This window comes from Cottoperca gobio, chromosome 10 (genome assembly GCF_900634415.1).
Source record: "Cottoperca gobio chromosome 10, fCotGob3.1, whole genome shotgun sequence".
NCBI classification, from domain to species: Eukaryota; Metazoa; Chordata; class Actinopteri; order Perciformes; family Bovichtidae; genus Cottoperca; species Cottoperca gobio.
In genome coordinates, this window is record NC_041364.1 from 19,358,654 (window position 1) to 19,382,314 (window position 23,661).

The 23,661-nt window shown below is 42.6% G+C and overlaps 2 protein-coding genes across 2 annotated transcripts; one reads left to right on the forward strand and one right to left on the reverse strand.

Moving 5' to 3' along the window:
- Positions 1-1,506: 1,506 nt before the first annotated feature.
- On the reverse strand, positions 1,507-12,001 carry sh3bgrl (SH3 domain binding glutamate-rich protein like). The gene is made up of 4 exons (XM_029441405.1): positions 11,717-12,001; positions 3,698-3,883; positions 2,721-2,801; positions 1,507-2,348 (listed from the first exon to the last, which is right to left on the reverse strand). The coding sequence occupies exons 1-4, from the start codon at positions 11,759-11,761 to the stop codon at positions 2,313-2,315; spliced, it is 348 nt and encodes a 115-aa protein (XP_029297265.1). The 5' UTR covers positions 11,762-12,001; the 3' UTR covers positions 1,507-2,312.
- Positions 12,002-12,876: 875 nt separating this feature from the next.
- On the forward strand, positions 12,877-16,132 carry hmgn6 (high mobility group nucleosome binding domain 6). Its single transcript, XM_029441406.1, has 6 exons — positions 12,877-13,023; positions 13,982-14,014; positions 14,199-14,228; positions 14,862-14,927; positions 15,026-15,145; positions 15,245-16,132. The coding sequence occupies exons 1-6, from the start codon at positions 13,009-13,011 to the stop codon at positions 15,290-15,292; spliced, it is 312 nt and encodes a 103-aa protein (XP_029297266.1). The 5' UTR covers positions 12,877-13,008; the 3' UTR covers positions 15,293-16,132.
- Positions 16,133-23,661: the final 7,529 nt, after the last annotated feature.

Consider the following 23,661-nt stretch of genomic DNA (forward strand, 5'->3'; position numbering starts at 1 on the left):
ATATCACAGTTTAGAGAAAAGAGAACAGAACATTTATGAAAAAAATTTAAATGGTAAACAGAGGGGCAGAAGTAAAAGTAACAACGCAACATATACAAATACTCCAAAGTCCTGCACTGTAAAAGTACAGAAGTATTATCAAAGGCATTTCAAGTACTGCAGGTAATAGCCCTTGTGACTTATATATTGTGGAATAGTCAAATATTATATTGTTTATTTTGATGCACCAGTGTGTACGTGGTGTTTTACAGTTATAAGATAGCTAAGTTGGAGCTACTTTATGTACAGTAAAGTAGCACACTGGTTCCCAAGATAGGGCTTGGGCCCTTTAAAGGGTCAAAAGATGAATCTGAGGGGTCGTGATATGACTAAAAGTGATAGAAGTTCTGCTACACACACAAAAACAAACATTGGCTTTTTTTTTGCTGCTGTTTGAAGAGATATAAGCCAAAAACATTGTCGACCACTCAGTGGCGCCAGAATGATGTTTGAAGGGTGTGTGTGTGTGTGTGTGTGTGTGTGTGTGTGTGTCCGGCGCATTCTGACATAAGAAATTAAGGACAAGAGGTTAATAAGGTTAGAAAGAGAATGAAAAGTCATGGACTCATGGAGTCTTTACACATTATTACTAAGTTAAAAATATGTTTGGATGTCAGATCACTTTAATTACATTTGAATTACATAATGGTTGATTTCGATCAAATAAAGGTCAAACATGTTAGATGTTACCAATTTATTACCATAACACCTGAAAGTGTATTGTGAAAGTATTCAAAGATCCTGCTCAAAATAGATGTAGCATTGTGCAATAGTGTCAATATTGAAGAGTCAAGAGAGCAGTGCTTACATGAAGAAGAAAAAAAGAGGATAAGGAACATTACATTACAGTTAATTTAGCAGACACTCTTATCCTGAGTGACTAGTGACCCTAGTGCAACTTGGACTTAAGTACCTTGCTCAGAGGTACAATGGTACAGCCCTGGTATTGAACTCACAACCTGCTGGTGTTGTTTGGAAGGCGTACCAGTAGGCTATCACCATGAGTACATGTGCACAACCACAACATACATAGAAAGGGAGCTGTGCTTCCAGTGTGGGGGTACTCCTTGAATTGCAATTGTGTTCTTTAATCATATATAAATTCCTAATCTGAAAAATACTTAGTCACAAAAATGTGGTGGAGTTAAAAGCACAACATTTCACTGAAATGTGGTGAGTAGAAATATAAAATAATATGGAAACACTCACTGGGTAACATTCCAGGGAATATCTGCAGAAGGTTGCAAATCACAAATATCAGTAAACAAATCCTACTTCCTCTTTCAGTATTTATGATTTTGGGATAATGAAATCACCCATCGCAAATGGTTGAATGCCGGCACACAAAGTCAATCCAAAGATTGATCATATTCTGATCGTACATGAAAATAATGTTACAAGAAATCTCTTTTGTTTCTTTGACTGTGTTATTATTGAAGCTTATTTCATGACAACCACCAAAGAGTAGTAAGAGCCAGGCTTGCAGTTTTATTTGAAGTCTTATTTTTTATTTGATTTTAAAGAACATTATGTAAGACAGGGATCACCCACACAATGTAAAACAGGATGCTCATAGTGAAACCAAACAGCGATCCAACTCTCCTAAAAACAAGAACAGCAAATTAAAAAACAACTCAATTTCACCCCCCTTGTAATTTTGGCATGTGTTATTATTTTTAAACATACATCATCTTGTAGAAAAAAGACTGCTATTAAAACAGCATTAAGACAATATAAAGTAAAGAAAAACACGGAATGGGTTTGTAACTTTTACAGAAGGTGCTGCAGGTTTGGTGATGATGTGATTGACAGGAGCACGACATTTGACTCAATGTTTCCAGGAACAGAAAAGACTTGTTCTAATTAAACTTGTCGAGTGAAGTAAGTGAGGAAATGTGTCATGGATGATGTTCTGTTGGCCAAATGATGAATCTGTGGTTACATTTTTGATGTGTCTGGTGATGTGTTCCTAAAAAGGAAGCTACACATTCACGCTAACAGTTGTTTGTCATCAGGCCAAAAGGCTTAGCAGGCTGAGGTTAACGGGAGGAAGCAGAGCTGTTTGTGGATACCCATAATGCTCTCCTCCTTTAACTACAGCTGACAAGGCACAGCTGAACACAGATTAATAGAAAAAAAACCATACTGAGAAAAAGTCAATCAAAACCGTTCACATATTTATAAACCGAGTGAAATGTTGCTTCTTTTTTGTCTTGGATCACTTCCAGGTCCAGATCTGGGTTCAGGTCTCAGGTAGAAACGCTGCAAAGCTGCTACTGCTGGGCTTTCTTCGCTAGAGCCTCGGCCTCCTGCAGAGAAGACAGAGGCAGAGACAGGGGGGGACAAAGAAGCAGGAGAGGGAGAGCGTGATATATTAAAATGGAGGATATTGGTTTATACATCCCCTGCCACAGCACAGAGGAAAACCCCCTCTGTTTCTATGGTAACTGGCACACCTCCCTGCAGTTCCCGTTGCGACACAGAGGAGGCGCCAGCGTGCAGGCGTGAGAGGGAAAAGAGGCCTGCCGGGGTGTAAGGATATCATGAACAGATGTATTATGTAATATGTGTGTTTTCTGTAAGGACATCAAACTGCGAGGATACATATATATTTAGGCACATAAGCCGGTGTTACAGGAAACATGGACAGATATCAGTGTGTTTTGTGTTCATAAGCTCACCTTGGAGCCCGGGGGAGCAGTCAGACCCAGAAACGCATACACGGCGTTGTCCTCTCTGGCATCGAAGAAGGCCTCGTAGTTCTGAGAAAGAGGAAGACACGGAGTTTAGATGCAGATCGATCAGAGGATCAACTTCAACCTGAGGAATGATAACGCGAAACAGGCGTTAGATCAGCGACAATCTCAGCGGCGATGCATGAAGGCTTTGTGAGAATCCGTCGGGGTTGTGTTATTTGTCCAAGGAAAGGTCTCCAAAGTCGATCTGATAGGAGGGCATTGTCTTTGAGAATGTAACCCACAGTAAACAAGCGTAAACACATTCGCCCGTTTACTGTTTAATTGCCTGCAGTCTCTCTCATTCTTGAGCCCTCCTTCTTATTCCTTTGTTTTCACTCCTTTTGCTCCCACAAACACACATACCGGAACACACACAAACATTTTTATAGGAGAGGCTGTTCTCTTTGTCTGTGACATTCAATACAGCCCATCCCGCACATGCAATTCACTCCCAGCCATCCGACTAAAAGGTTTACGGCCCTGTGTCATTCTGATGGGAGTAAAGTAGCACCGATATTTGCGCATATATTTCGATATTTGCGCATATCCAAAAACCTGTTGATATCCAAGTCTTCATAATGTTTAAAAGTACCTACCTACCTGCCAGAAATGTGGGCTTTTTTTTGGACACACTGATGAGAGCCGTGAGAGTGAATCAAAACAGTAAAGTTTGAAGCCATAAAACCAAAACAATGAGCTGGGTGATCATTGTTGGTGGGTTACACATAGCAATGTGATATATCTTTATATAAAAATGTTGTTTAGTGCAGCTTTAAACATATTTAGTCTAAAAACCTCAGAATCAGCATTCAAAACCCACCATGCATGATGCATTAGTACTGAGGAGATGAGCTACAGAAAACTATTTTAATTGCATAAACAATGATAATTCACAGCATCTGTGTGTATGTGTGCCTCACCCCGCAATATTTGACTTCGTTAAATATCTGTGGAGGGAGAGGGTTCCCCGTGGCCGGCCTGGACTCCTCCGGAACATTCTCTCTCATCCACTTCCTGTTGCCCTCATTGGCCGCGATGTCACACTCCTCGAATTCGATCTTATTGGCCGCCAGGAAGCCCATCACATCCTGCTGCTGCTTTTTAATCTGCGGGGGAGATGAGAGAAGGTGGCAGAGGGGAAGTTGTCAGTTAGACATGTGTTAACTTTCAGCCTTATGAGGAAGCATAAGGGCCTCGGTTCACCACACTGTCATCAGTCTGCTGCAGAAATTAGGACACTTATTCTCCGCTGTGAGAGATGACACAACAGAGATCGCTTGCCGCTCTGTTACTAAGTTACCACTCGTTCGCTGACAAGTAAATGAAGTGATACAACAAGAGTATTGAAGAGGGTGAACTCGGGCAAGGCTAAGTAGGGACGGATTGCATTTTATCTGCTTGAAAAATGCCAAATAGGGAGGAGGACGGCAACTCCCAAGACTGGACTCCCATCATCCTCCTTACTTTAATGTTTTAAATAGAACCATTTCAAAAGCTTTTGTAACTTCTTGCATACTTTTAATTTGACAAATTGTCAAAACTTATTATTTTCGTAGAATAAAGTGATCTTATTTCCCACAAAGGAAGACTGCGTTGGCAGTCCACACATGAGATTTGCTGTCTTTCTCACTATCTAGGATTTTCACGCAGATGTGATTATTTTTGAAAGACTCACTAAAGGCAGTTCTGTTCCAGTGGCACAGCGCCATATTTAACTCTTTATCTAACACTTGTTTGTGATGCAATAACTGAACAACTCAACAGGAAGTAAAAACGTATTAACACTGACACATTGGCCCCCTTTCAAAGTACACTAGATGTGTCCACAAGTTGCTCTGTCACAGCGTAACCCAAATACACACAATCACACGCAGCAAGATAATTAAAGAAGCTGCAGAAGGGATAGAAATGTGTGCTTGTCTGAATGTGTTGTTCCTGCTTCTGCCTCTATCTATATGGATGTGTGTGTGATTTAGTATATGAAACAGTGGTCCAATGAGGTCTCGATGGGTGTGTGTAAGAGGCAGGATGGCCCTACAAGGCCAGACGGAAACAAGAGCTCCTCTGGGACTTGAGAGGAGGTAACTGGTCAAACACGAGCCAAATAAGGCCTGCTGCAAAGAGACACACAACATCCAGCCTCAGCTGCACACATACCCGTTCACACACCTAAAAACAAACTACGCCAACTTCATGGTAAACACACTACAAGGTTCTAAGGGTGATAATCAATTTATTGTCAGTCCAGACACCTCCACGTGAGGGCTCCCAGCTTTATTGCATGCAGACGAAACAGGTGGAATAGTTATTATTCAGCCATCTGCAGAAACAACACTGAAGCATGGAAATGAGGGAGTTGGCAGATTTGCCGTGCTGCAGTTTGAATCATTTAAAGGCAGTTGCACTCCAGTGGGCAAAGTCCTAAAACCAGCTCTTTGCCCACCTGCTCTGGAAACCAGCATGGGACAAAGCAACGGAGTGGAACGCCATGAGCACTGACTCACTTTAACTCACTCTGTCTCTAAATAAGGACAATCCTCTCTGATGGAAGAATCTGCAGGCTGCTCTTTCTCCCTTTTGATTTACATTAGCATAGTAAACATTAAGCTGGTGCTCGTACCCAAAACAACAATAACCTAACTTTTTCCTAAATTACTCAAATGACAAGTTAAGCACAAAGGTTCCACTTTCTCCTCTTTTCTTATCTCTTTTGGTGCACTCTGGCCATTACCCAAGAAGCCTGCATTGTACTGTTGCCAAGTGAAATTAATTTGTAGGGCAAAGTGGCCTCATGCCATCTGCCCCCAACTCTAATTGCACAGTGAGAGTTCCCAGCGTTGCCCCCTTTAACCTTTTGCATTACTCTTTGTGGAGATTCTGCTTCTTTAATATAGAAGCATACAGGCTGCCCTGGCTTCAGGTGTGGTAATGAGCAACTAATATTCTCCTTTTGCCCTATATTAGTCCTTATCTATCTCTCTGGAATGCTAGACAATTACTCCTCAGTCCTTATAAGATAGACAAGAGAGTGAGAGAGATGAGCCAGAGTCTTTCCATTTCATTGTCAAGCTAATGTTAAGTGAACTTTAAATGTGCAAAAAATAAATGCAAATTATGCATGTTTCCATCAATTGGTTTGGAGCGAATAAACTAGGCTATGCAATGCGTAGTTTCGTCAGAAGTTGGTTTTTAAATGTGCATATAAATACATTAATAGCAACACAACTAGTGTCAGACCTGCAGACAATCAACAGGCAGAGCCTGAAGGCCTCACGTTTTGATTTCCTCGATTCATGCTTTCCCTCACAATACCTAAAGAACTTGCCCTGACATGCAAATATATAATGAGTATAGCAAAAATGCAAAAGCAGAAGAGCCTTGTTGTTTGTCGAGTGTAGACATGGACCAGGCAGTAACTCTTCTGTGTTTTTGCAGGCTAGCACCATGGCAATACTTTGATACAGAAATATCTCTACATCTATAGATTGCCATTTAGAGCGGACATTCATGGTCCACAGGTGATTCATCCTACTGGGTTTGGTGTTTCCCTGACATTTCCTCTCTCATGATGAGAGACAAATCTCATGACAAATCTTTTTCTTTGGTGAAATGTATAACATAAACTATTTGATGGGTTACCATAACATTTTGTACCAACATTCATGATCCCAAGAGGAGGAATCCGGACAACGTTGGTGATGCCCTGACTTTCTCCATAGTGTCACCAGTAGGTTAAAGATATATATATATATATATATATATCTCAACATCTACTGAACAAGATGGAACTTCTATAACTTTGGTGATCCCAGGCGACTCCTCTAGTACCATCATCAGGTCAAGTTTTAACTTGTCTAATGCTTTGGTTTATGACCAAATACCTACAAAACTAATAACAGCCTCAGTTGAGCTTTGGGTTTAGAGCTAATTAGCAAATGTTAGCATTCTAAAATGCTAAACTAAAACGGGTTAATATGGTTAACTTCACTAAATATATAACTTTTTCTAAATTTCAGCATGTTAGCATTGTCAATGTGAGCATGTTAGCATGCTGATATTAGCATTTGGCTCAAAGCACCCCTACATAGTCCTCAGATAGCTGCTAGCGTGGCTTTACACTCTTGTGTAATGAGACAGATGTTGCCAGGGAAATTGTCCCTCGCATAGAAGGTTAGTAAACTGATTTCAACTGCATTACTGCATGGAAACAAATGCGTGTTTTTTGCACACACTTTTATGAGTTATCATATTCCCAAGTCAGTCCATGTACCACCCATGGAAGAACTACTGCAGCAATCATTAGATGATTCAGCGTGTCCACAAAAGTCTTAAATGAAAAAAACGCATTTGGGTATACATCTAACAATATGAGGGGTAATCAACACACTAAAACGTTTTGGATTTATTCAATATCTGTCATTTATAAATTACATTTTTAACAGCAAGTAATGACCTCCACCAAGGAAGTTATGTTTTCGGTCCGGTTTGTTGGTTTGTCTGTTTATCAGCAGCGGATCGGACTCACGGGTTGGATAAACTAATTATTGTTCACTTATGGAAATGATCTTGGTCTGCTGCTCTTTTAGTTTCCAATGCATTTACTATAGAAAATAAGAAGTAATAAAAGAATAAATCCTGTTACAGTAAAACATATCTATTGTTACATGGATCTTTATTTTGACTCCAGGGAGGCAAACAAACAAAAAACACAGATGTGGAGTAGAAATCTGCAACGCATGTTCTTTGGTTAACATTCCACATTGTCATCATCAACATCATGTGAGAGTTGTGGCAGGGCCATGAGATCAGATCCAGAGCTGATCAATCCCTGAATAAAGGACAGCACTCTGGCATTAACAACTGCCAGACAATGGCAGGCATTGATTGGATTCATTGTATCCACAACACAGGCTTAAATCAATACGGTGGAGACTGATTCAATCCGTTATGTCGTCTCGGGGGGTGGGCTCAATTCATGTGCAATTCACTCATATGTGAAGGAAAAGACACGTAAACTTAATTTGTCAAGCAGCCTTCATAGAGAAGACTAAATGACCGATCTAAAGGCTCGGGTAGCCAACGTTAAAATACAGGAAGGTCTGGACTAAAGGAAACATGAATCAACCACAGCCCTGTGTGTTTGGTGGGGATAAAGTTTTTGTCTTGATTAGATCAAGATTAACGCTCAGTGGAATTTTAGCAACAACAGTAGCCTCCACCCAGTCTTGAGCTCAGTCAGCATTACAACATCGTTACAAAAGAGCCTTACACTGCTGCTCTAGCTGGGTTCCCTTAACTGCTGCCTCAAGGTGAAACAACAGCAAAAGGCCAGAAAATAACCTTTTATACAGACTTACTGACTCGATGTCCAACTCAAGCCTGACCTACAGGCCCTCATGTCAAACCTACGGTGGAAGAAGAGCAGTACGTGAACAATGCTGTACACACCGGAAAAATATTCCCAAGTTGTCACTGATTTTAGTACATTTATTGTGGCAATGAGGACATTGTACAATAGTGTGGCTGCAGCACATGAAGGGAAATGAGGCAGTAAATGTGTTGTGGTGCTGGCCAAAGTCTTTTGGCTCTTTTCCACAGACAGTTTTCAATTAGTGCTCCACAGTCTAGATGCAAAGCTACAGGTGTGTATTTACATGTGTGCATTTAAATGACAAATCCTAGTTTGTTATTCAAATATGGCCTCTATGTAACCTAATGCCGTGTTTCCCCTGCATGGTACGGCTCTGCTCGACTCGACTCACTTTTAGTAACCAGGTGCTTTACTCTATTTTGTTTCCCACTGCAGATAATACCCCCATTGTGTAGGCGGGGTCAAAAACATTTAGTACAGACATTCATGATCCCCAGAGGAGGAATCTCGAAAACTTTGATGCGGCACGGCTGCTGTGACATCATCTTTAAAGCGACACTCTCTGTATGCTATCGTAGGCAACCAAACAGAGGAACGACTGCCCTTCGTTAGTTGTACGGCGTTTTGCAGACTTTCTTTTTATCTGGGTCTAGTGAACAAAAACATTACAGTTGCCAATGACGGTAGCGCAGGATGTCCTGTGTTGCCCTGCTGACGATTTCTCTGACCAATCAGTGGTCTGCAGTGTTTTAACTCCACCTGTCGGATCTGCTCGCTTGCAACGAGTTGAGTAGAGCCGTGCCGTGCCGTGCAGTGGAAATGCGGCATATGAAGCAGGTCAAACGAGAATAAGTGGTACTATTCTCTCAAAGATACTGCGTGTACAAATATCATGAGTATGTATTTATTCCTTACTGTTTTGTCACAGCTGGGGTTAACATAAGGATATGGGTATGACTTGATTTTTCCAAAGCCATTGACGGTAACACTAGAAGTCTCTCTGGAGAATTCACAGCGAGTCACAACACCATTTCTTCAGGTGGCTCAAACATTCTGCTTCTCATTACAGGGAGGAAAGATGATGTCGGCTCACATTCAGTTTGCTGGGCTACCACCCTCCACAAGGGACTAGCACAGGTCAGGGGTCAGGGGAGAGCTAAGCTGGCAATAAGTGCCTCGCTCAGGGACACTTATCCACACTAACCGTAGCAAGGAGCAGACCTGAAACAATCCTTTGGTAGATTATTGTGTCAGAAAGGTGTTGATTCCACACTATGGAAATATGAGAACTATAGTTTGTGATCTTTAGCTAAATAGCATTATATTATAAGGAACATATGTTTTTCCTCAAACTACAGCATCAAAGTTTCACAAAGTTAGCATTTATTCCAGGACTATTATATTGGACTGCAATACACTCGTATGTGGAAGTCAATACACATACTGTATACCAACCTAATCTATTAACCATTCATGCAAATGGGAAATGTTGAGGAGCAATCGTGCTGAAAAAGCTTCTTTGTTGTCTGTCATTTCCATACGGTACTTCTCTACCTTTGTGCATTATTAAACATCTTTCGTGAATCCGCTGTGGTTGTCTTATATTAGACAATGAAGAGTTCAGTCCATTAAACCTTAAAACAAGAGATGTTTACCGGCCTTGACACTACATAGAACCATGTCTGATTACTTTTGGCTGTTATATGAATCAGATTGTTCATAAAGTCAATGCACATTAACAGCTATAAATATACACTGACATGGAACAGAACTTTATGTCTTCAGAAAATACATCCGTCTGAATAATGCTGACTGCTTTAGCTTGTCAAGCACTGAATCTGATACATCCCTCTGGCTAATTTTACACCGTCTCTCTTGCTGACCTGCAATCGTTTCCTCAGTGGAGCAAAAATTGAAATACTCCTTCTTGTCTGTCTGTTTTTGGCTCTTGTTTCATTCACATGCTGAACTACATTGGAGTGATTCATGTAGCAGCAGACACTGGTGGATAGTGGAATGCAATCACATTGTTTAGTAGTCACTGATGCAATCGAACTGCGAGCTGAGGACCACAATTTGCCACTCAGCAGCTTTTTACTAGTCTGAATGTCTCTTTTTAATGGACTAAATTAAAGACGGACATTACATAGAGAGATTGTAACGTAAATAAAAAGTAAATCAGACATGGAGTAAGTCTGATAAACTCTGCAATGTGACAGCATATCCTATAACTACTCCAAAGAAATGAGTCGCCTCAGCAGATAGTATCAAGATAAAACAGACATATCATGTTCATGGCACTTTACTTTAGTCAGTGACATTGTTGTTTTTCTACCAACTCTAAAAGAAAATAAAGAATACAGATTATTATATGAGTATTTGTGCGTCTGTGCAGCATTTAAGAGGACAAAGCTTGTCCACTTGTTCTAGCAGACTCTACTAAAAACAGATCAATGCAAGGTAATGCATTTTTCCCAGATAGGCTCCATCACAGTGATGACATCTCTCAGATCACTCTGGCGTTACAGGAAGCTCCCGTCCTGTAAGACTGCTGCTGCTGAACTTTTGCAAATGTCATTTACTGTAAGGGCAATTAAGTCCCTCAGAGCTGTCCAACTGAAAACAGACTCTGTGCTTGACCACTTTCTCTGTATATGAGCTAGGAAGACAAGCTGAGGGTAAGTGACTTTGGTGTAGGATTTTGATTTAAAGGCTGTTATATCTGTGCCATTACCATCACAACACTTTCAATATGAAACATTTTAGTGTCCGTTAATACTGTGACAAGCATCAAGTAGTTGAATCTTACAGTAGCTGTAAACAAACTATATTTGATTAAAAGAATAGCCAGAATTTAGAATTTGTGCACATTATAAAAGGCAATAAATGGCAAATTTCCACAAATCAACAAGTCCTGAATAGAGCACAAGCCATGGCTGCAGCTGTATATTTTAAAAAGGGGCCCAGGAGAATTGCATCACCGTCATTCCTCTCCACTGAAGAAGAAACTGGCAAGAATGAAGCTGATGGGGCTGCAGGACAGTTACGGCAACACTAAAAGACTGTCCTCCTATCAAACACAGACTGTGAACCACCCCATCCTGGCATCAGGTGACAGAGCAGGACCTTTTAAGTACATTTATGGATTTTTTTTTTTTGCTGCATGCCTTTCCTGTTTGTCAGTTTGATTTCAGCTGCAAAAACACTGAACTGGAATTGAGGAAACCCTGTAACAAACTGAGAGAAAACCATGCCCTACTCAGTGACCAGCCTCAAACTTCTCTCTTACTTACGCCTCTTACTCCGTGACAAAGTTATAAGGGAAAGAGAGAGAGAGAGAGGGGAAAGACATTGACAGACTCCATCTGTGTCCAAAGTCTCGAGTAGGGCTGAGCAGCATGATGAGTCAGACCTCTCCAGACAGAGAGGATGACAGCCGCATGGACATCAGTTAGTTAGTGAGTTGAATAAAAGTTGAGCTGTCTTTTATTTTGTCTATCAAGCGCTGGTTCAATCCATGTATAACATCACATATATAAAAGCAATGCTATTATTTTGTGTTCCTTACCGAAGTGGATCCGGAGGACGATGCTATGTACACTTTGATCACCATGGTAAATCCCTGGTGCTGCTGACACGAGTCCGGTAAGCAGCGGTTGGTTGCCCTTGCTCCTGGCAGACACTTTGCACGCGGATTGATCGGCAGCGGGGACAAAAAACAACAACAACAACAACTAATTTAACCGGCGGAAATGCTGTGTGTCTGTTGAAGGCAGCGCAGACTATCTGCGTAAATGCTCCTGTTCTCAGCACTGGATGGAGCTTTGCATTCCTCCTCCGCCTCTACTCCGCCTCTACTCCGCCTCCCCGCCCCTTCTAGTCCCTCTCTCTCTGTCGAGCGAGAACACACACTAGGAGACACGTTCACGTTCACGCACACACAGGGGGGCAATGGGCCTATCATGATGGCAAGACAACAGGGTTATATTGTCTGAATATTTCAGCAGCGACCCCATTGTCTGCAAACCAGGCATTCTTGGCTATTGTCCTATGTTTACAGTGCAAATGTGCCCCGCCACACGTGTTTTAGTAAAAAGCTGATGGCAAGTGAATGTTAGGTGAATAATAAATTAATATCTGCTGTGATTTTGAACACTTCTGGCCGTTTTTGTGTAACAGCAAAGCCTCTCTAAGCGCCTTCTGGAGCAGCCATAACATTAGACGGGCTGTGTGGGCCCCCTGCAGGCGTCAGGGGCAGATGACGCGAGGCTTTTCTCTGAAACGAATTTGGGAAAGCCGACTGACAAACAAAAAAAATGTGTCGGAGAGGAGTGGGCGCCATATTGGACTCAAACACGAACTGAATTTGTGGTGATTTTCCTTCTCGCTGACCGCTACTGATGCGAGAGCTAGTTTTTAGATAAGCCAGCGGGGATGAATGGCTTTACACTGGGGCAAGTTGCCTGCCGCCCGGGCCTGTGTAGAGGGGCGTACGGTCTTGCCGCGCGGCCTCTTTTCTCACTGTAATTGAACACACTTGTATGAAAGCATTACGTCCTTTAATTTGTGCAGGCTTCCTCCCATATCTCCATGCAAGAAGCCATTCGCGCAGACCTCAGAACATCACCAGCTCCAAAATTCCAAGTGTTCTGCAGCCCCGAATGGCGTCACCTGATTGGCTGAGACCCTATCAATCATGCTTTTAGCCGCACCCCTCCCCCATTCAACCACTCGCCTCTCTGTTCCAGTGTGTTTACTACACTGCCGAGCATAAGGGAGACACTCGTCTTCACATGCACTGAACCCACTGAGAAAAACTGTTTTTAGTTGTATTTGTAAGAAAGCCCCCGCGAGATCAACATGCCCAAGAGAAAGGTACGTATTCTGAAAATAATAAAAAATAGTTTGAGGGGGATATCGGCTTTTAATGTGTTTCAAACGATTCTGAAGACATCCCTCTGAGACATTACTTAATTATAACGTAATGTATATCCGTTATTTCTCGCTGGTAATTTTTGCCTATATTCTAGATATAATGTACATTTTTTATGCGTTAGAATGGATATTTTCCCGCTCGGGCCCGACCTATTAAACGCGCTTTCTTACAAGAGCCGCTGTCCTTTGGGGAGTCAGAAGTCTCTTTCGGTCTCCATGCAGTTAAAGCACAAGCAGCAGCCATGCTTTGCAGCTCTTGTCCACCTTCGTCGCCGACCTACCGAGAACAAACGCTTTACTTATCGCGATTTCGCCACCAAACCGACGAAAAGTGTCACCAGAAAATGCTTTAGTGCCTTAACTTTGCATTTTGGCCGCAAAAACAAACAATCGCCGTCGCGTTTCGATAAAATTGTATATTTTCTCTCTTTGTTCATAGTCCCAAATGGCTGAGATGGCGTGGCTCTGCCGCCAGGTGGCACATGTGAGCCGCTAGCAGGTCCCTCCCCCTTCTCAAAGACTCCCGCGCCAGTTTTCAAATCTGAGCTTCATGCACTGAATGAGAGAAAGAGATGGGGGAGTGGAAGGGAAAAGCAGGGCCTGGGCCCTCAAAATATGTTTCCAGAGGTCCACATGGCTGAGCTCTCACAGCCCATTACTGAAATCATGCATTTCCACAACATTTATGGCCTCCAATCCTATAAAATGACCTGTATTTGACATAAAATTTAGTTTTCTCGTGAAACCAAAAAGTTTTTTTAGCAGGTCTATAATTATCCGTAATATGCGCCTGAAGCCTTTAGCAACTGTTTCTTGTCAATATAAACACCATTTAAACTCTCAGTAATGCTATTTGATTTTTTTCTCATTTTTAACCTGTTGTATTTGTGTTTTTCAGGTAACAGCAGCAGAAGGAGGCGAGAGGGATGAGGTAAGAGGGTGCACGTTAAGTAACACCTCATACACGTGATTAAAATTGAATTTTCATCAGTATGTGGTACATGTGAGGGCATTATCAGGAAGAAAGTACTAGTATTGAATTCAAATGTGTTTTTCCTGAAAACTGTCCAAATCAAAATAAACCCCCCATGATAACAGTCTTTGTTCCGTTTCAGCCTCAGAGGAGATCAGCTCGGCTATCAGCGGTAAGAAGACACGCATACAAAGTCATCCAACTCATTTACACTGACAAACACACGTTTTTATGGTAAACTGCTTACAAATAGTTGCACGCATGTTTTACTAATGAGATAAATCAATGCTTTGCCTTAAGAGAAGACAAAACGGGTATCTTTTTAGAAAGCACTTACATTTTATTTCAAGCATTACCAAACTTTAAAACGTGTATTTTCTTTACACAATTAAGCTTAAAAATGAGTTGACATTAAGTAGTGAATTATGTAGTAATAAAGTTGTCAGAAGTACTTTAAAGCTAATATAATGCCTTTTATTTCTTTAATAAATCCTTATTTAGATGCTAGTAAGGTTTTTGCTTGTAACAAGTGCAGGGCTCATACAATACATACTAAACACCAATATTAGGCATATCCTTAGACTTGTTACTTATAGTATCTTAATATTGTCTAAATTCCTTAATTACCCAGTTAGGAGCCATCATATTGATGTTATAAACCCTCAGACTTTCTGTATTAAAGTGAACATCTAAGAGTTAGATTCATTGTCACCCCCCAAAATAGTAAAGTGGGCGCCAAAGTTTAGTGTCTTCTGAAAAATTCCAAATCAAACAATATTTCAAGACATAACTTGATCTCTTTCAGCTTTCTTCTCCGTCACAGAAACCGAACCCACCCAAGCCGGAACCAAAGGTCAAGAAGGCAGCAAAGGTAAGATGTGCTAGTCTTAATTCTGAATTAACATGTGTCACAAAGCAAGGCGCCACAAGGAGTAAGTGTGTGAATATGTTTTGTGTGGCCCCCTGCAGAAAGAAAAGGCTGTGAATGATAAGAAGGAGGACAAGAAGACCAAGAAGGCAAAGGAGAACGCAGAGGCAGAGGCAAACGAGGAAAACCACTCTGAGAACGGAGACGCCAAGACCAACGAGGTGGGTGCACTCGGACAAACTTTGGTTATTTTATTCTGACGCATACGGTATCGACTTGAAGTGGCTTAAAGTTTTATACTTGTCTGCTCTGTCCCACAGGAGGAGGCGGCTCCTGAGGAGGCCAAGGATGAGGCCAAGTCCGAGTAGCACCACTGCCCAAGCTTCTCCTCTACAATCCCTTTCCCCCCCGAACCCCCAGCCAGCCAGCCAGCCCCCCCAAGTCTCTCACATGGTTTCCCTCCAAGGCGTATTGTTAACAGAGGAATATTTTTATCAATGATTTTATAAGTATCCGTACAGATTTTTAGCACAAAAAGCAAAGCTGATTATGGAGCGCCTTGCAGATTTGCAGTGGTCATATCAAGTGTCTGCAAGCAAGATGAACACACTAAAATCTTTTTTAAATGGCATTTCATGATTGTTGAAGGCTTGTTTGGTGTAGAAAGTGCGTCCCTGCCGGATTGGCTATGTTGTGAGTTGTGTATTTCTGTGTTTTTCTTCCCTTCCTCTCCTCACCCCGCCTCCTCTCCTCTTCTTCCTCCACAGATTAGACCTTCCTCCCCCTACAGTTCAACCTTTTATCCATGTTTTATTAACGGTTCAGCCATGTTAGAGTGGGTGATTATTTTAGACCTCTAAATGTGCAGTGAGTTCCCTTTTTGCTTCTGTCTCTTGTTTTTTTGTTTTTGTTTTTCATTGAAATCGTGTTTAAAAAAAAAAAAAAGCGTGTTGTCCATAAGAAAGAGGAAGACGAACATGTGAAACATTCCGGGAACAGTGATTGCCTCCGACCTGTCTCCTAGACGACCCTGCGTGCGGAAACAGCTCCTGCTCCATCCACGCCGTCATGTCAGCTTTTCTAAAACACTCTGGTTTTTTTAAACGATCGAATTTGGAAACCCTCTCTGACAAAATGCAGGTGTCTGGTCCCTCTCTTATGTTCTGAAATTCTCTTAATAAAAACAAGTCCTGGGAATTTTCCTCGATCATGTGTCTGGAGTTTGTTTCTTTAAGAGATAGAAGTGAGAGCTTCCACATTAACACCATAATAGTCAATAATCAAGAGTTAAAACATTTTTTTGTAAGCATCTACAACTAAAGTCAACTTCAGGATTACTCTGCCTTAAACTCCAGTGGTCGTTTTATAAGTAAATGTAAAGCTACATTGCAGCACTCTTCATTATTAACTACATGTAAGCTTTTCAGTGTTTATCCGTGTAAGGAGATGTAAGATTAGACCATTAATATATTCTATTTAAAACATGCAAGACAACAGGATTCAGACATGTCACCTCTGACTAAATGAAACATGCCTGTAATGTAATTTCACTGTAGACAACCTTCCTTTGAGTCCGCTGCCACAGGATACAGATCCTTAACCGAGGCATTTGCTTTGTCTAATTAAACAGTGAACGTGTGTTGATCCTCTAAGCTCACTGTAGGTGTAGCTGGGGATTTATCCCACAGATATGTTGCTACAGATCCATAGGGAGGCCAGGTCAGCAAAATGTCAGCCACAGTTGGGACACTATTCTACGATTCCCCGATAAGGAGTGTGAGTCTAACTGGGAGACATTTTGCTTCTCCATTATTCGCCCTTAAAGAATGATTCACCCTCGTTGTGAATCATTGAAATGTTCAAGTAAAGGATAAGGCCTCTACTGAAGCCTGTATCTTTTTATGCGAGAGGAAGTTAAAGTACAGAGGCCTACACCGACTACAGGAAACAGGATCTTGCCACTTTTACCCCTTCAGGCATCACACATTCACATTTAACTCTACATGAGCTCAAGCATGAGTGCTGCTTTGACCCACATTCACCTCACAGAAAATATCACCAATTTATTCTGCAGCGTCACATAAAGACAGCTCCATATGTAGTTTACAAAGCTGCATGCATCAGTTCGTGTTAGAAGCCTGGCAGGCAGTAAAATACATTTAGTCTGTTAAGCAAACACAATACTAATGGGTCTACTTTTTCTCTTTTTTTCTGAGCTGTGTGCCATGAGTGTGTGTGTGTGTGTGTGTGTGTGTACATTTGCCTCCAGCATTGACATAGTGTGTATGCATGTTTCCTGTGTTCTTTGAAGCCCACAATTCACTCGATGTGCGTTCAAATATGCAATTTGAACATTGTTTTGATTATATGGTGCAAACCATTTGCAATGCATTCTATAATAATAATAATAAAAATGATTACATTTGGTTTAACTGCAACTGTCGGCAGCAGGCCTTATTTACAAAAAAAGTAGTGCTTTTGAGTGTTCAGTGATCTATGAATCACTGCCGGCATTTTCCACAGAATGTGTCGCAATGTTGCTTTTCTTCCGCCTTATCTGTGCAGCAGTAGCAGCCCCTCTGACCTGCATTGTCATGGCCGAGCAACGGGCTCCATTTTGTCGATATATTTTGGTTGTGCGTGCAGAGTGTTGTTGCACCGCGCCGACGGTAGGTGGCGGCCTTGCCTTATCTTTACTCCTGCAAACACACAGCAGCTTTTACTCATAGCAGCCTGTCGAGCTACCATTACATTTTATTAACTGATACATCAAAAGAGTTATCGTTTTTCCTAGGGCATATTACAAGGATAGTGTATTGATAGAGTGTATTGGCACTGTACAACACAGGGCTGTGCAACACAATTAAATTATAGCTCCATTTGGCTACATAAGAAAAACAAAAAAAGGCAGGATTTATATTTTCTGTGGTGGAGTTTGGAAAAAGAGTTCAGGAGTCTCACAGCGAGAGGAAAGATTATGCTCTGTAGACTGGTGGTACGACAGCGGATACTTCTGCATGTCATTCACATCTACCTTCTTTTAATCCTCTGTCGGCATCATGTGATTGATTTAACTTGCATTCAACTCAATTAAAATAACATTCTTAAGCTTTGAATTCAGCAACCTACAGTGTGAGATCTATTGATAAAGGAAATATATTATTCATTAGACAGAAAGAAAGCGCTGGAAGGAGCACTTTGAGGAACTCCTGAATCCGACTAACACGCCCTCTATGGTTGAGGCAGAGCTGGAAGCTGATGGGGGATCATTGTCAATTTCCCTGATGGAAGTCACTGAGGTAGTCAAACAACTCCACAGTGGCAAAGCCGCAGGGGTTGATGAGATACGTCCAGAAATGCTGAAGGCTTTGGGTGTTGAGGGGCTGTCTTGGTTGACACGCCTCGTCAACATTGCGTGGAAGTCTGGGACAGTGCCTAGGGGTTGGCAGACCGGGGTGGTGGTTCCCCTATTTAAAAAGGGGGACCAGAGAGTGTGTGCCAACTACAGGGGTATCACACTTCTCAGCCTCCCTGGTAAAGTCTACTCCAAGGTACTGGAAAGGAGGGTTCAGCCGGTAGTTGAACCTCTGATTGAAGAGGAACAATGCGGATTCCGTCCTGGTCGTGGAACAACAGACCAACTCTTTACTCTCGCAAGGATCCTGGAGGGGGCCTGGGAGTATGCCCATCCGGTTTACATGTGTTTTGTGGATCTGGAGAAGGCGTATGACCGGGTCCCCCGGGTGATACTGTGGAGGTGCTGCGGGAGTATGGGGTGAGGGGGTCACTTTTGAGGGCCATCCAATCCCTGTACGCCCAAAGCGAGAGTTGTGTCCGGATACTCGGCAGTAAGTCGGACTCGTTTCCCGTGAATGTTGGCCTCCGACAGGGCTGCGCTTTATCACCAATCCTGTTCGTGATTTCCATGGATAGGATATCGAGGCGTAGTCGTGGAGAATAGAGGTTGCAGTTCGGTGACCTGAGGATCTCATCGCTGCTCTTTGCAGATGATGTGGTCCTTATGGCATCATCGGTCTGTGACCTTCAACAGTCACTGGATCGGTTCACAGCCGAGTGTGAAGCGGTTGGGATGAGGATCAGCACCTCCAAATCTGAGGCCATGGCTCTCAGCAGGAAACCGGTGGATTGCCTACTCCGGGTAGGGAATGAGCCATTACCCCAAGTGAAGGAGTTCAAGTACCTCGGGGTCTTGTTCGCGAGTGAGGGGACAATGGAGCGAGAGATTGGCCGGAGAATCGGAGCAGCGGGGGCGGTATTACAGTCACTTTACCGCATCGTTGTGACGAAAAGAGAGCTGAGCCGGAAGGCAAAGCTCTCAATATACCGGTCGATCTTCGTTCCTACCCTCACCTATGGTCATGAAGGCTGGGTCATGACCGAAAGAACGAGATCACGGGTACAAGTGGCCGAAATGGGTTTTCTCAGACGGGTGGCTGGCGTCTCCCTTAGAGATAGGGTGAGAAGCTCAGCCATCCGTGAGAGACTCGGAGTAGAGCCGCTGCTCCTTTACGTTGAAAGGAGCCAGTTGAGGTGGTTTGGGCATCTAGTAAGGATGCCACCTGGGCGCCTCCCTAGGGAGGTGTTCCAGGCACGTCCAGCTGGGAGGAGACCCCGGGGAAGACCCAGGACTCGGTGGAGAGATTATATCTCCTCACTGGCCTGGGAACGCCTCAGGATCCCCCAGTAGGAGCTGGAGGATGTGGCCCGGAGAAGGGAAGATTGGGGTTCCTTACTGGAGCTGCTGCCCCCGCGACCCGATCCCGGATAAGCGGTAGGCGATGGATGGATGGATGGAGACAGAAAGTTTTCTGATCTCAGACACTTTCTGGTCGAGGACAATTTAGACATCAACACTTTTGAAAAATGAACCTTTCATTTTATTCTTTTTCGTTATGTATTTAGGAAAAACAGATAATAAACCATCAAAAAAAGTGATTTGGTCAGCTAAGGAATCAAATGTACACTTTTTATTAGATGTTTTATTTGTTGTGTGCCGTGTTTTGTGCAACCCTGTGACACATACTCATTAAGCAGAAATAGGTATTTAAAAAAAAAAACTTCAATAAAACTCTTTAATATTAAGTAAAGAAAGTCACATTCATATTAAATACTCATGTAGTTTTGGATAAAACTGGTTTAATGTTAATTTAAGTAGTTTGATAAATCAATCTTGCCCAACTTTTCAATTGTCACACGTTTCTTTTTACCAATTTCAGTATTTCATTTGAAATATTTGCTCAAATACATTATGCATATAATTAATCAAGCTATTAAAAGGACATTAGTTTACATTTGTGAGCTGAGAAAATTATTTAAGGTTATTTTAATAGAAAATTATACAGTAACAGGATTGAAATTAGTAAGTAGAGTAACAGGGTTGCGTAAAGTAACAGGGTTGAATGGCTACATTACTTTTGGTTGTAGCTCATGACATAAATGTGACAAATAAATACTCAGGACCACAGAAATGTTTTTTGATATTCTATATATATTTTGCAATGAAGGATTAACAGGAAGAGTATCAATGATACATAAAAAACATGTCAACACAACAACAAACTGGATATAATCAAATATACACTGGACAAATATAAAACATGGAGGTCACTGAGGTAGTCAAACAACTCCACAGTGGAAAGGCCCCAGGGGTTGATGAGATGCGTGGTGGGGCTGTCTTGGTGGACACGCCTCGTCAACATTGCGTGGAAGTCTGGGACAGTGCCTAGGGCAGGGGTGTCAAACTCATTTTAGTTCAGGGGCCACATGCATCACAATTTGATCTCAAGTGGGCCGGACCAGTAACATCACAGCATAATAACCTGTAAATAACCACAACTCCACATGTTTCCCTTCGTTTTAGTGCAAAAAAGTACAAGTACATTCTGAAAATGTTCAAATTTTATATTTTTACAAAACATTATGAACAACCTGACATTTCTTAAGAAAGAAAAGGTGCAATTTCAACAATATTATGCCTCTGGCGGGCCGGTTTTGGCGCCCGGGCCACATGTTTGACACCCCTGGCCTAGGGGGTGGGGCAGACCGGGGTGGTGGTTCCCCTATTCAAAAAGGGGGACCAGAGAGTGTGTACCAACTACAGGGGTATCACACTTCTCAGCCTCCCCGGTAAAGTTTACTCCAAGGTACTGGAAAGGAGGGTTCAGCCGGTAGTTGAACCTCTGATTGAAGAGGAACAATGCGGATTCCGTCCTGGTCGTGGAACAACGGACCAACTCTTCACTCTCGCAAGGATCCTGGAGGGGGCCTGGGAGTACGCCCATCCGGTCTACATGTGTTTTGTGGATCTGGAGAAGGCATATAACCGGGTCCCCCGGGTGATACTGTGGGAGGTACTGAGGGAGTATGGGGTGAGGGGGTCACTTCTGAGTGCCATCCAATCCCTGTACGCCCAAAGCGAGAGTTGTGTCCGGATACTCGGCAGTAAGTCGGACTTGTTCCCAGTGAATGTTGGCCTCCGCCAGGGCTGCGCTTTATCACCAATCCTGTTTGTTATTTTCATGGACAGGATATCGAGGCGTAGTCGTGGAGGACAGGGGTTGCAGTTCGGTGACCTGAGGATCTCATCGCTGCTCTTTGCAGATGATGTGGTCCTTATGGCATCATCGGTCTGTGACCTTCAGCAGTCACTGGATCGGTTCACAGCCGAGTGTGAAGCGGTTGGGATGAGGATCAGCACCTCGAAATCTGAGGCCATGGCTCTCAGCAGGAAACCGGTGGATTGACTACTGCGGGTAGGGAATGAGCCCTTACCCCAAGTGAAGGAGTTCAAGTACCTCGGGGTCTTGTTTGCGAGTGAGGGGACGATGGAGCGAGAGATCAGCCAGAGAATCGGAGCAGCGGGGGCGGTATTACAGTCACTTTACCGCACCGTTGTGACGAAAAGAGAGTTGAGCCAGAAGGCAAAGCTCTCAATCTACCGGTCAATCTTCGTTCCTACCCTCACCTATGGTCATGAAGGCTGGGTCATGACCGAAGGAACGAGATCACGGGTACAAGCGGCCAAAATGTGTTTTCTCAGACGGGTGGCTGGTGTCTCCCTTAGAGATAGGGTGAGAAGCTCAGCCATCCGTGAGAGACTCGGAGTAGAGCCGCTGCTCCTTTACGTTGAAAGGAGCCAGTTGAGGTGGTTCGGGCGTCTAGTAAGGATGCCACCTGGGCGCCTCCCTAGGGAGGTGTTCCAGGCATGTCCAGCTGGAAGGAGACCCCGGGGAAGACCCAGGACTCGGTGGAGAGATTATATCTCCTCACTGGGAACGCCTCGGGATCCCCCAGTCGGAGCTGGAGGATGTGGCCCGGAGAAGGGGTTTGGGGTTCCTTACTGGAGCTGCTGCCCCCGTGACCCGACCCCGGATAAGCGGTAGACGATAGATAGATGGAAAATACAGTAATACATTTAAAACATTATATTATGCTAAATTATACAAACACATGACATTTTACTATAAATAATAGAGTAAACTGAAGGAAATGCAACCCTGTTACTGAATGTCAATCCTGTTACTCTAATTATAGTAACAGGGTTTGCAAATCAATGCTAATTTCTTTTCAGGAATTAATTCTAGCTGCACAATGTAATGCTACTGTCAAGGAATTGACACAGATATCTAACTAAAGAAAGATATGTTTGAAATTCATTTGTTTTAGTCTCATAATGTGAGTAATATGGTTGTGTTTGTGTGAGTGCCACACTCCATCAAGAGTGAAGAGATTGGAAATATATTCAAAATAAAAGGGAGGACTTACCTTTGGTCTACCCATAGTGGTAGCACATGACTTGCTGATGTCATTTCCTCTGTGTCATGTGACTAACAGTTTTTTCACTTCCTCTGCCAAGCTAAAAAGGTTTCGGTAACAGGGTTGCGCGCATGTTGTGGGACACACTTTCAGTGTAAAAGTACTGTTATTTAAAATATGTTTATGATTTAACAAATTAATTTTACCAATACAAGAGACATATATCAATAGAATAATACCAAAAAAAGTAAATAAAAACCCTATTTGAAATGTTATATTTGACATGCAAGTTGGTCACCAAGAAGCTGGGACAAGAGAAAAATGCTATTTTAGGGGTGGTTTTAGAGTGTTTGATATTTAAAATAATATTTTGAAACAACTTTTTCTGCAACTTTATATACATTGTGTCTCAAGACAAGTATATTAAACACAACAAGTGCATGGTTTAGCTTTTTTATTAGATTTTTTATATGTGTAACATGAAATGTCCTCCAATTCTGGAATGACCCTTCTGGTTTCTCTCTCTCTTTTTCCCCCTGCGATACCTTCTCGTATCTGTGCCGCCTCTTGTAATATTCCTCCGCTCTTACACCTTCATTGATCCATCCATTCATCCTGTCTCCTGTGATCAGCCCTCTGACTCGTTAACGACTTTGATACTGAGACACAGACACTCAGATACACGCGGCAGACATGCAGCCCTCTCCCGAGGCTTATCTAAACATCAGAGAGTTAATTACTCCAATACTATTTTATCTTTTGTATGTACATGCTTTGCTGCCTGAACTGAATGTGTGTCTGTCTGCTTAACTGACTTAAGTGTCTGACCATCGGCTAGTCACTTTTCACTCCCCCCCCCTTAGTGTGCACTCTCATTCTGTCCTCTCTAACGGGTTATGATATGTTGACTGAAATAGCCCATTTTTTTTTAATCCTATTCTGTCATCCCACGCATTTCCAG

Bases quoted from the DNA above. Each gene is read 5' to 3' on its own strand.
- sh3bgrl (XM_029441405.1), bottom strand. From the start codon at position 11,761: ATGGTGATCAAAGTGTACATAGCATCGTCCTCCGGATCCACTTCG. The intron at 3,884-11,716 runs GTAAGGAACACA...TCTCCCCCGCAG, and splicing joins CGTCCTCCGGATCCACTTCG to ATTAAAAAGCAGCAGCAGGA. The intron at 2,802-3,697 runs GTGAGGCACACA...CCTCTTTCTCAG, and splicing joins ACGAAGTCAAATATTGCGGG to AACTACGAGGCCTTCTTCGA.
- hmgn6 (XM_029441406.1), top strand. The intron at 14,015-14,198 runs GTAAGAGGGTGC...GTTCCGTTTCAG, and splicing joins AAGGAGGCGAGAGGGATGAG to CCTCAGAGGAGATCAGCTCG. The intron at 14,229-14,861 runs GTAAGAAGACAC...GATCTCTTTCAG, and splicing joins GATCAGCTCGGCTATCAGCG to CTTTCTTCTCCGTCACAGAA.